Source organism: Hylobates moloch, unplaced genomic scaffold (assembly GCF_009828535.3).
Source record: "Hylobates moloch isolate HMO894 unplaced genomic scaffold, HMol_V3 SCAFFOLD_1, whole genome shotgun sequence".
Taxonomy (NCBI): domain Eukaryota; kingdom Metazoa; phylum Chordata; class Mammalia; order Primates; family Hylobatidae; genus Hylobates; species Hylobates moloch.
Genome location: NW_026652276.1, coordinates 132,740,680 through 132,753,506, shown reverse-complemented (window position 1 = coordinate 132,753,506; position 12,827 = coordinate 132,740,680). Strand labels below are relative to the sequence as shown.

Here is a 12,827-nt window from a genome sequence, read left to right as displayed (position 1 = left end):
ATTTTTCTGAACAGCATTGATCATCATTTACTTATCTAAGAAGAACAAATTGCAGAGAAGTTGGAAATCAGATCTTTTCGTTCTTATCTCCCAGAGGGGTCTCATATGTCTCCCGGCAAGAAGCAGTCAGACTCTGAGTGGTTTTGGCATTGAGGCTCTTGGGTGGAAGATGTGCTGCCAGCTAGGACCAGTGAAAGCATAAGAGGATAAAAACTTCAAGGAGCCAGCCTCAGCCTCGGCCCCCACCATTGGCAGCTTCCAGATGGCCTCTGGAGGCTGTGGAGGCAAAGGCCTTCATTCTCATCCTCAACATTTAGTATGCTCATGTTCTTGTAGAATTGTCTCAGATAAAGCCAGTCACATATCTAACTCCTAAAAACCTCAGAAGTTTGCCTAACAGCCCTTGGAAGGAACCTCAGTTTACAGGAGGTCTGTGTACCTGGAGGAGAGTGGGCTGGGATGAGAGGGAGTCAGACCTCTGCAATTTCCAGTATTTTATTTGAAGACAGTCTAGAGGCTTAAAGGGTCTGAAGGATGCATTATTACTGGGAATCCAGGGTCTGGTGAAAGCTAGAAAGCTGTTGTTTATCTAAGAAAAGGGGAGTTTAAGATTAGAAACTGTGAATTTCCCAGCCTTGCCTGTGCTCTAGAAACAATGGGGCTGGATGCGGTGGCTCACTCCTGTAATCCGAGAACTTTGGGAGGCTGAGGCGGGCAGATCTCTCGAGGCCAGGAGTTCAATACCAGCCTGGCCGACATGGTAAAACCCAGTCTCTACTAAAAATAGAAGAATTAGCTGGGCGTGGTGGCACATGCTTGTAATCTCAGCTACTCGGGAGGCTGAGGCACAGAAATCCCTTGAACCCGAGAGGCAGAGGTTGCAGTGAGCCAAGATCACACTACTGCACTCCAGCCTGCGTGACAAAACCAGCCTCCATCTCAAAACAAATAAACAAACCAACAAAAAGAAACAATGGGGACCTCAGTTTGTGGGACATTATTACTTGTTGAGCTGAGAAGCTTCTCTTGACCAGAGGATCTAGTGACTTTCCCAAATACCTCCTTTCTCCCATTTCTCTAACAGGGAAAAAAGCTGGATTCACTGAGAAGTGTCTAAAGCAGTTGTGCTGGTGAGATAAAGCAGGATCTGAATTTCGAATTACTCATCTCTCACACAGATATTACTTCAAATGGACACAATGAAATATTACTGAAAATATTTCTCAAGACTGCAAACTGTAAATATACAGAATATGTATATTGTTTTTAGGGCCAAATCATCTCAAGGAATTTTATGACAGATTTGTCAGTGTGAAATTTATATTGGATGGAGGAGGAAACCTTTTAGAATAGGCCTACAGGAGACTTCGGTAACTCCCTCTCTTGGGTTCTTTAAAATATACACATCTTTCCTATAACACTTATACTTGCTTGAAATCAGAGTTTAGGTTAGGATTTAGCTGCAAGTGTCAACTTGCAAGATTAAACATTTTAGGGGACCTGCAGTCAAAGATAAACTACTGGAAGGGAGAAGAGTGGGCGGAAAAGGGAAAAATAAAAGAGCCAGTGCTCCCTCTAGTGGGGAATTGTGGAGAAGCATGCAGAGATTCTTGGTGCCCTTGATGCTCAAAAACTGGAGGATGTTCTCTGCTTGCTAATTTTTTTTTTTTTTTTTTTTTGAGAAAGAGTCTCACTCTGTTGCCCAGGCTGGAGTAGTGCGGTGGTGGGCAATCTCAGCTCACTGCAACCTCAGCCCCTTGGGTTCAAGCAATTCTCCTGCCTCAACCTTCCGAGTAGCTGGGATTATAGGCGCATGCCACCACCTGGCTAATTTTTGTGTTTTTAGTAGAGACAGGGTTTCACCATATTGGCCAGGCTGGTCTTGAACTCCTGACCTCAAGTGATCCATCCACCTGCCTCGGCCTCCCAAAGTGCTAAGATTACAGGCGTGAACCACTGTGCCTAGCCTCTGCTTATTAATGTCTAATTGCTGACTAGAACACTCCAACTATCTCACCAAAGAGCAAATTAGAGCTCCAATACAAATGAGTGACAAAAAGAATTACTGTCTTCTTCCATTCAGGAGGGTCAGTTGATGTGTAGGACCATATTTTAATGAAGATATAACAGTAATTAAGTAGGAAAGTACTCCTGATATAATAGAGGTATTTTTAAATGGCAAGCAAGAGAACAAAATATCTGGCTTATCTAAATGTGGATATTTACACCTTAGGTCATTACATATTAAGAATTTGAATCTATATGGTGACAGGATTTTTTCAGGTTTATCTCACCCCGATGTTGGGGTAAAAAATCTCCAGAACTCCACAGTCTCTTGAAATGACTGTCCACTGAAATTCCACCTATTCATAAAGTGCTCCCACAACTCACTGACAAGCATAGGTGTTTTACATCCTGCCATGAGTTTCAAGACATTAACTCCTTTAGCTATTGAAAATGGATAAAAACCATAGGTGACTGACAAGACTGTCACAAGTGCAGACAAAGGTTTGGATTCAAAGCCTGGTCATATGGTTTGGCTGTGTCCCCACCCAAATCTCATTTTGAATTCCCACATGTTGCAGGAGGGAATCAGTGGGAGGTAACTGAATCATGGGGCAGGTCTTTCCCATGCTGTTCTCGTGACAGTGAATAAGTCTCATGAGATTTGATGGTTTCTTAAGGGGGAGTTTCCCTGCACAAGCTCTCTTCTCTTGTCTGCTGCCATGTGAGATGTGCCTTTCACCTTCTGCCATGACTGTGAGGCCTCCCCAGCCATGTAAAACTGTAAGTCCAATAAACCTCTTTCTTCTGTAAATTGCCCAGTCTTGGGTATGTCTTTATCAGCAATGTGAAAACTGACTAATATAGTAAATTGGTCCCAGCAGTGGGGTGCTGCTGAAAAGATACCCAAAAATGTGAAAGTGACTTTGGAACTGGGTAATAGGCAGGGGTTGGAAAAGTTTGGAGGCTTCAGAAGAGGACAGGAAAATGTGGGAAAGTTTGGAACTCCCCAGAGACTTGTCAAATGGCTTTGACCAAAATGCTGATAATGATATGGACAATGAAATCCAGGTTGAGGTGGTCTCAGATGGAAATGAGGAACTTGTTGGGAACTGGAGCAAAGGTGACTCTTTTTATGTTTTAGCAAAGAGATGGACAGGATTTTGCCCCTACCCGAGAGATTTGTGGAGCTTTGAACTTGAGATAGATGATTTAGGGTATTTGGTGGAAGAAATTTCTAAGCAGCAAAGCATTGGAGAAGTGACTTGGGTTTTTTGTTTTGTTTTTTTTAAGACAGAGTCTCACTCTGTCACCCAGGCTGGAGTGCAGTGGCATGATCTCAACTCACTGCAACCTCTGCCTCCCAGGTTCAAGTGATTCTCCTGCCTCAGCCTCTGAAGTAGCTGGGATTACAGGCGTGTGCCACCATGCCCAGCTAATTTTTTGTATTTTTAGTAGAGACAGCATTTCACCATGTTGGCTAGGCTAGTGTCAAGCTCCTGACTTCAGGTGATCCACCTGCCTCAGCCTCCCAACATGCTGGAATTACAGGTGTGAGCCACCGCATCCAGACAGCATTCAGTTTTAAAAGGGAAACAGAGCATAAAAGTTTGGGAAGTTTGCAGCCTGACAATGCGATAGAAAAGAAAATCCCATTTTCTGAGAAGAAATTCAGGCTGGCTGCAGAAATTTGCATAACGAGGAGCTGCATGTTAATCACCAAGACAATAGGGAAAATGTCTCCAGGACATGTCAGAGACTTTTGCGGCAGCCCCTCCCATAACAGGCCCTCAGGTTTAGGAGGAAAAATGGTTTCATGGGCTGGACCTAGGGTCCCTGTGCTGTATGCAGTCTAGGGACTTGATGCCCTGCGTCTCAGCTGCTCCAGCGATGACTGAAAGGGGCCAAGGCACAGCTTGGGCTATTGCTTCAGATGGTGGAAGCCCCACGGCTTGGCAGCTTCTATGTGGTGTGGATTCAAAGCCTGGTCATATGGTTTGGCCGTGTCCCCACCCAAATCTCATCTTGAATTCCCACATGTTGAAGAATTGAGGTTAGGGAACCTCTGCCTAGATTTCAGAGGATGTATGAAAATTCCTGGATGCCTAGGCAGAAGTTTGCTGCAGGGGCGGGTCCCTCATGGAGAACCTCTGCTAGGGCAGTGCAGAAGGGAAATGTGGGGTGGGAGCCTCAACAGAGTCCCTACCGGGTCACCACCTAGTGGAGCTGTGAGAAGAGGGCTACCGTCCTCCACTCTAGAATGGCAGATCCACCGATAGCTTGCACTGTGTACCTGGAGAAGCCACAGATATTCAACACCAGCTAGTGAAAGCAGCCAGATGGGGGGCTGCAAAGCCACAGGGGCGAAACTACCCAAGGCCATGGGAGCCCATCTCGTGCATCAATGTGACCTCGGTGTGAGACATGGAGTCAAACGAGACAATTTTGGAGATTTACGATTTGACTGCCCACTAGATTTCAGACTTGCATGGGGCCTGTCGCCCCCTTTGTTTTGGCCAATTTCTCCCATTTGGAATGGCTGTATTTACCCAATGCCTGTATCTCCACTGCATCTAGGAAGTAACTAACTTGATTTTGATTTTACAGGCTCACAGGCGGAAGGGACTTGCCTTGTCTTGGATGAGACTTTGTACTGTGGACTTTTGAGGTAATGCTGAAATAAGACTTTGGGGGACTACTGGGAAGGCATGATTGGTTTTGAAATGTGAGGACATGCGATTTGGGAGAGGCCAGGGCAGAATGATATGGTTTGGATGGGTCTCCACCCAAATCTCATCTTGAATTCTCACATGTTGTGGGAGGGACTTGGTGGGAGGTAATTGAATCATGGGGGCAGGTCTTTTCCATGCTGTTCTCGTGGTAGTGAATAAGTCTCATGAGATCTGATGGTTTTATAAGGGGGAGTTTCCCTGCACAAACTCTCTTGTCTGCTGCCATGGGAGACGGGCTTTTCACCTTCACCTTTCACCATGATTGTGAGGCCTCCCCAGCCACGTCGAACTGTAAGTGCAATAAACTTCTTTTGGAAATTGCCCAGTCTCAGGCCATGTCTTTATCAGCAGCATTAAAACTATTATACCTGGTTACTTGCCCCTGATGGGTGAGGGCACCACACTTTTCTCTCCATCCCGGCTTCATGCTCATCTTCTTAAAGATACAGTGTTGGCTCCCATGGGCATCTGCAGGAGGTCTCAGGGGATCTCCCACAGGCCTATGATGACCCAAGCAACTGCATTCCTGGTCTACTACTTCCCCTGGGAAGGTGCTTTTATTCCAAACATAAGCCTTGCAAAAAGCAGTAATAAAATCCTGTGCAAAAAGCAGTAATAAAATCCTGTGAACAATCACCATTTAGCAAATTATCTTCCTCTCTGCTTCAAACACAGAGGCAGGCCCACTGACTAGAGTGTACATTTTTTCTGTAGCACTTTTTGGTCAAGGGAATGTGGCTGTGCCATAACCTTCTTCTGTGCCTCTTCTCTTCTCTTATTCACCAGAGGATCTCTGGTAATCAGCACAGATCTTGCTTGATACATTCTGCATAAAAGTTTACTAAATGAACAGGGTAGTACCTTAAGACAAAATTGTCCCTCTGAGGCCGGGCACGGTGGCCAATGCCTGTAATCCCAGCACTTTGGGAGGCAAAGGCAGGTGGATCACCTGAAGTCAGGAGTTTGAGAGCAGCCTGGCCAACATGGTGAAACTAAAAATACAAAAAAAATAGCCAGGCATGGTGGCAGATGCCTGTAATCCTAGCTACTCGGGAGGCTGAGGCAGAAGAGTCACTTGAACCCAGGAGGTGGAGGTCGCAGTGAGCTGAGATCACACCATTGTACTCCAGCTTGGACAACAAGAGTGAAAGTCCGTCTCAAAAAAAGAAAAAAAAATTGTCCCTCTGATGTGGTTTGGCTGTGTCCCCACCCAAATCTCCTCTTGAATTGTAGCTCCCAAGATTCCCACGTGTCATGGGAGGGACCTGGTGGGAGGTAATTACATCATGGGGGCAAATCTTTCCTATGCTGTTCTTATGATAGTAAGTCTCCTGAGATCTGATGGTTTTATAAAGGGGAGTTCCCCGGCACATGCTCTCTTGCCTGCCGCCACGTAAGACATCACTTTGCTCTTCATTCATCTTCCACCATGATTGTGAGGCCTCTCCTGCCATGTGGAACTGCGAGTCCATTAAACCTCTTTCCTTTATAAATTACCCAGTTTCGAGTATGTCTTTATTAGCAGCATGAGAATAGACTAATACAACCTCTCTCCTTTTCTTTGCTCCATATGTCCCATGAGAGTGTAAGCTAAAATAACTAGGGAAAAGGTGAAGTGTGGTAAATATAATATTTTTCTAAGAAGTAACAGCACTAGAAGACAAGCATGATTAATGTCCTTTTGATAATTATCACAAAATAAAAAACAAGAAACACCACAATACAAATATAATTGGGTTTTCAAAGAAAACAAGTTACATGCATATATAGCCACACACTTCATCTGAGAACCTTGGCACTGTTTCTTTTTATTATAGCTAGACACAAAATGCCCAAAGATATACAAAACAAACAATACAAATTTTAAACACTTTTACAAAGGTGAAAATATAAAGAAATGAAGACTATGGATTTATGTTTGCAAACATTAATTTCCTTTGAATCCTGTCTGGTGTTAAAACCTAACAGTTTATCAGAATTTGTATTTGATACAACTATTTTTAAAATTATAGTGGACAAAACTAATGAAATTCTAATCATCAATAGCCTATGACAAATAACTATTATAATTAAAATTAATACAATCTTCAACTATTCTCCTAAGTACTGTTGCTATAATTTTCTGTTTATTAAAACTTTTTATTTTAGGGAAAAAAACTGACCTTACTGCTATTTCTGGAAAAAGAATTAATAAACTTTCATTAAATATTCAATCTCAACTTTTAAAGCTTAAAGCTCTTTATTTCTGCTAATCTGAAACTACTTTTGGTTCACTGCTAACTTTTAAAATATCTTAATCAATGTGATTTAAGGTCATTTTGTCTGCAGAGTGCTCATGTTTTTCATCTTTATACCAAAGCAGTAAGGCAAAAAAGCAGTTCCTTTTCCAAATCAAAGGGAAAATATTCATCCGTTTTAAAAGTCAGGAACTAGAACCGCTGCAAATGATTCTACCAATAGGAAATTAAGGCTGCTGTGATTTTCCTTTATATTTAAACCATAAAGTAAGATTAGCAGTGCTATTCCCTGTGAAAGTTGAATTTATAACCTTTGGGCTTGAATCACAGGACATAAATATTGCCATTTCTGTTTATACTTTAAGACACTGTTTTCACAATCACTTTTGATAAGTTTTTAGATGCAATTAGAAAACACTAAACAATGCTGAGAAAGTGCATGACTCTGCTACAAGGAGATACATGCTAGAGGTGTAAGAGCAGATTCTAGTGTTTGGTGAACATTGGCACAGTCTGCCCCAGCCTGGCACACAGATGTACAGGACACACACTACCCAGCATGGCGCGTAGTTGGAGAGCAGTGGCTAAGGCCTTTCAATGCTCCAATGTGTCTGGCCCTCTACTGCTAAAAGCAAGATTCATGGTTTTGCAAGAACCTTTGGGCACCAGCTAGAGTATATCCTGTTTGCTCCAACCTTCCTCTTTGAGGCAAGTCCTTCTAGATATGTGAAAGAGAAAAATCATGTAACCTCTCCTGCAAAAGGTTTCCCAAAATCATTTTCTAGCATGAATGTGAACCAGGCTTCACAGTATATATCTACCAGTATTAGCACCATTATTTTAGCCTGCACTGAGGTAAAGATAAACTCTCAGACAGCTTTGGGTAGAAATTCCAGCAGCAATCTTGAGTGGGGTGTTTACAGCAGCATTCTTTCTGATCATTAAGTTGTATGAAGAACCATTTGAATCCAGGTATATATATCCAAGTATATACTGAAGCTGATAAAATACAAAGTTAGGCTAGCAGGAGAAATACAGCAAAACAGAACTCTCATTTTAAAATTTAAACTATGTCATTTACTGGGTTGATGAAGTCAAAGATTTGATAAAATATACTGAACCAATAGCACAAAGCTGGCTTTATAAACCATCAATACCCAGAAATTTCTTTTTCCAGAGCATGTTCCAGTTTACTGCAGGTGCTACCCATCGACATCCAGAACCTACATTTAACCAGGTCAGTCTATTTGTCCTCTGCTTGTTACATATTCTGTTTCATAAAAAAGGTGAGTAGCCCTTCCCCAATTATTTTTATCTGTGTAGAAAAACCTCTCTGGAATTTGTACTTATTTTTATAAAGGATTCAGTGGAAAAGACGTTAAAACTCTGTAAAAAATTTAAAAGGGTACAATATGTTTCAGCAAATGAAAACGTAGTTAAGAGATAACTGGACAAAAAGAGGTGATTCTCTAATTTAGTTCCTACAAGCTGATAAGGTGAAACAATAATGTTAAAATAAAACACTTAATGAAAAATTTTCAAATTGCTTTTCCTCTCCCTTTAAAATTCCTTAACATATAAAAGAAATAAGAAAGCTTAGCTATAGCTAGCTTTTTGGAGCAACACAAAACTAATTTTTCAAAGGAGAATAATTACCATTATTTATCAAATAAAATATAACTTTGGAGTCTGAACAGCAATGGAATTCAGCCAGTCTCCAGTTGGAGCTGACCTCCATATTTAGGCAGAAGCACTAGGCTGGTGCTTACTGCTCAGGCAGAAATTTATCATGCAATTTGACCGAGAGTCTTCAAAAATGCTCAGCAGTAGTATTTTCATCTGAGTCTGTCGAGATTCAGAAAATAGGAAGAACTTCCCCCTGCAGCCTAGAGAAACATTTTAGGGAAATAGTTTAAGATTTGTACTTAACCTAAAAATTCCGCTGAATACTGAAGACCCTTCTTCAGAAAACACAAGTAGTCACTCTTCTTTTATAAATCTTCTGGTGCTAACTGCACCTAATTGGTAATATACATGGAGGCATAGCTTAGCTATGTTTGCCAGAACGCTAATTACTATATAAGATCTTTCAGTTCCCTGTCAGTCAGTTCATTCACTTCCATGATCTTCTCTAAGTGTTCCATATATCGGCCATGGTCGTGCAGGAAATGAGGGACCCTCATGTTTTCGGTAACTGCCAATCCTTTTAAGCGATCCACATCTTCATAAGAAACCTGAAAAAAGGAAGATGAGTTAAATTTAAAATGTAACTACAATGTACATTTTAAGGATGAATTTCTTCCCTGGGCCTTAAATGAAAGTATACAGTTCATTTGTCAAATTATTTTAATAGCTGCAAAGTAACAAAAATCAGTGACTTTTATTTTCTTCACTGTGTTAAATAATAATGTATTTCTCTGCCCCTTATACCATGACCATATTAAAAGAGTACTATTTTTTTTTTTTTTCCTGAGATGGAGTTTCATTCTTGTTGCCCAGGCTGGAGTGCAGTGGCGTGATCTTGGCTCACTGCAACCTCCGCCTCCTGGGTTCAGGTGATTCTCCTGCCGCAGCCTCCCAAGTAGCTGGGATTACGGGCGCCCGCCACCACACCTGGCTAATTTTTTGTATTTTTAGTAGAGATGTTTCATTAGCCAGGCTGGTCTCGAACTCCTGACCTCAGGTGATCCACCCACCTTGGCCTCCCAAAGTGCTGGGATTACAGGCGTGAGCCACCGTGCCCGGCCTAAAAGATTATTTTAAAAAGTCAAATTTGATTTAATACTCTACCTTGAACCTACTCAGTTTGTCTAAAAATTAGATAACTATACTTAATATATTTGTCTGTGAGAGAGACTCTAAAACCAAACAAGTCTTCTGGCTAAATCAAAGAATCAAGAAAATAACTAGAATATAAATGACATATTATTAAATTAGAAAAATTAGCACAATTATACAGGGTGAGCATCCCAAATCCAAAAATGCAAAATCTGAAATGCTGCAAACTTTTGGAGCACCCACATGATGCTCACAGAAAATACTCACTGGAGCATGTGGAATTTCCAGTTTGGGGATTTGGGATGCTCAACTAATAAAGAATGTAAATACTCCAAAATTAAAAAAAAAAATCCAAAATCCAAAACACTTCTAGTCCCAAGCATTTTAGAGAAGAGATACTCAATCCATATATTAGGTTCCTGTTTCTCTTTAATTTAGGATACATAATGATTTGTGATTTGTATTACATCTTCTTGCTTTTATTTTGAATTTTTGTAAAAAAGTTCACATCTTTTTAATTCTCCTATTTAAGAAGCTAGTCTCTCACAGGTACTTATATTAGGTTTAAGGATGAAGATTTAAAGTTCTATAAATTATCTTTATTCTTGAATTGTTTTTAAGAGATAGGGTCTTTCTCTGTCACCCTAGCAGGAGTGCAGTGATGCAATCACAGCTCAGTGTGGCCTGGAACTCCTGGGCTCAAGCGATCCTTCCCATTTAGCCTCCCTACAGACATGTGCCACCATGCCTGGCTAATTTGTTTTTGTTTTTGTAGAGAGGGGGCTCTTGCTATGTTGCCCAGGCTGGTCTCAAACTCCTAGTCTCAAGTGATCCTCTCGCCTCCACCTCCCAAAGTGCTGTGATTATAGGTGTGAGCCACAATGCCCGGCCTTAAATTATCTTCAAATTCTAAAACATAGTTGACTTTAAAAACTATAGTCTTCTGATTAATACTCTTCCAGGCTCAGTAGGAAGGCTTTAAGAAAAGAACTCAGCCCAGTGCCAGTGGCTCACACCTATAATCCCAGCACTTTGGGAGGCTGAGGTGGGATGATCACTTGAGGTCAGGAGTTCGAGACTAGCCTGGCCAATGTGGTGAAACCCCATCTCTACTAAAAATACAAAAATTAGCTGGGTGTGGTGGCAGGTGCCTGTAATCTGAGCTACTTGGGAGGCTAAGGCAGGAGAATCATTTGAACCCAGGAGACGGGAGGTTGCAGTGAGCCGAGATCATGCCACTGCACTCCAGCCTGGGCGACAGAGTAAGACTCCATCTCAAAAAATAAATAAATAAATAGCAGGGAGCAGTGGCTCACGCCTGTAATCCTAGCACTTTGGGAGGCCGAGGCAGGCGGATCACCTGAGGTCAGGAGTTTGAGACCAGCCTGACCAACACGGAGAAACCCTGTCTCTACTAAAAATACAAAATTAGCCAGGCATGGTGGTACATGCCTGTAATCTCAGCTACTCAGGAGGCTGAGGCAGGAGAATTGCTTGAACCAGGGAGGCAAAGGTTGCGGTGAGCCAAGATCGCGCCATTGCACCCAGCCTGGGCAACAAGAGCACAAACTCCGTCTCAAAAAAATAAAAAAATAAAAATAAAGAACTCATGTTCATATTATATTTTATTAAGGTTTTTAAAGTTTTACTATTAATATTATTTATTTGGTATTTATACCACTAAATGTAATCAAAATAGGTTTCTTGATATTGGTAGGGTTTAATAATTCTTAAACTATTCTCAGTTTATTATAGGAAAGAGTAAATATACTGACATTGAGAAACAAGGTTCTCATTTTAAGAGATGGTAAATACAAATATGGAATGGCAGAGGAGGTGTGAAAGAATCTTGTAGGGTCTGATGTGAATTGCAGTGCTCTTATGATTTAACAAATAGATATGATTTGCTCACTGAAAAGTTCTAGAAGCAAGAGTACCCCAGTAGCAAGGAACACACCAAGAACTCAGCTCCTGTTTTTAAAATACCAATTGAAAGCAAACAAGACTTCATTAGAGAAATGGCTGATCTGAGATTTGGGTAGGAAAAGTACAAACTCTGCCCAGACATTTTACTGTATCAGAAAACATGGAGACATGTTTAAGACACAGGCGCAGTCATGAAAAAGTTGAATAAAATAAATTAAGTCCAATTAAGCCCATAATAATACTACAAAAACGGGGAGAGACAAAGAAATATAAAAGAATTAGAAGATCTCTATTTTGTTACCACCGGGGTAATTGATTCGGGAAAAGATCATCAAGGGTTAGTAGGGAATAGTCCATTCATAAATATCACCCCAAAGACTATTTACTAATACAATGGGGGAAAGGTACTTTTACAATGGGGAGATCTGGTGGTCACTAACTTAACCCGGGTGATCAAACACAGCAGGTGATCAAACACCCAGATGATCAAATGGAGCAAAATGACACGTACTTTCTAATGTGATGCAATGGGAAATACACATCACTTATGTAGTATTCTTGGCAAAAATGTTTAACCTGAATCTCATCAGAAGGAAACAATCTGATAATCCATATTGTAGGAATTCTCAAGAAAACTGTGCCAATCTTTTTTTTTTTTTTTTTTCTTTTGAGACAGGGTCTGGCTCTCTCTCCCAGGCTGGAGTGCAGTGGTACGATCATGGCTCCACTGCAGCCTCGACCTCCTGGGCTCAAGTGATCCTCCCACCTCAGCTTCCCAAGTAGCTGGGACTAAGGTGTGTGCCACCATGCCCGGCTACTTTTTAAAATTTTTTGTAAGGACAGGGTTTCCCCATGTTGCCCAGGCTGCTTTCAAACTCCTGGCCTCAAGTGATCCTCCTGCCTCAGCCTCCCACCTCAGCCTCCCAAAGTGTTGGGTTTGTGGGCGTGAGCCACCTCGCCCAGCCCGAGTCTTAACAATGTCATGAAAAAAAAAAAAAAAACAGAAAGAATGAGGCAAGGGGAGACTATCACAGATTAAAAGAGATGAAAGATTATAACCAAATGCAATGTATAAATCTTGATTGGATCTTAGATCACAAAAAAGGAGCTACAAAGGACATGTTAGAGGCACTTTGGAAAATTTGAAGTG

The 12,827-nt window shown here is 41.4% G+C and overlaps 1 protein-coding gene across 7 annotated transcripts in view; it reads right to left on the bottom strand.

Annotated features, from left to right (window-relative positions):
* Positions 1–6,520: 6,520 nt before the first annotated feature.
* Positions 6,521–12,827, bottom strand: part of MATCAP2 (microtubule associated tyrosine carboxypeptidase 2) — a 65,814-nt gene continuing 59,507 nt past the window's right edge. For all 7 annotated transcript variants that reach the window (XM_032758323.2, XM_032758318.2, XM_032758319.2 and 4 more), the window contains one exon: positions 6,521–9,207. In XM_032758323.2, coding sequence (XP_032614214.1) covers positions 9,049–9,207 — 159 coding nt within the window. In that variant the 3' untranslated portion in view covers positions 6,521–9,048. The remainder of the gene's footprint in view (positions 9,208–12,827) is intronic.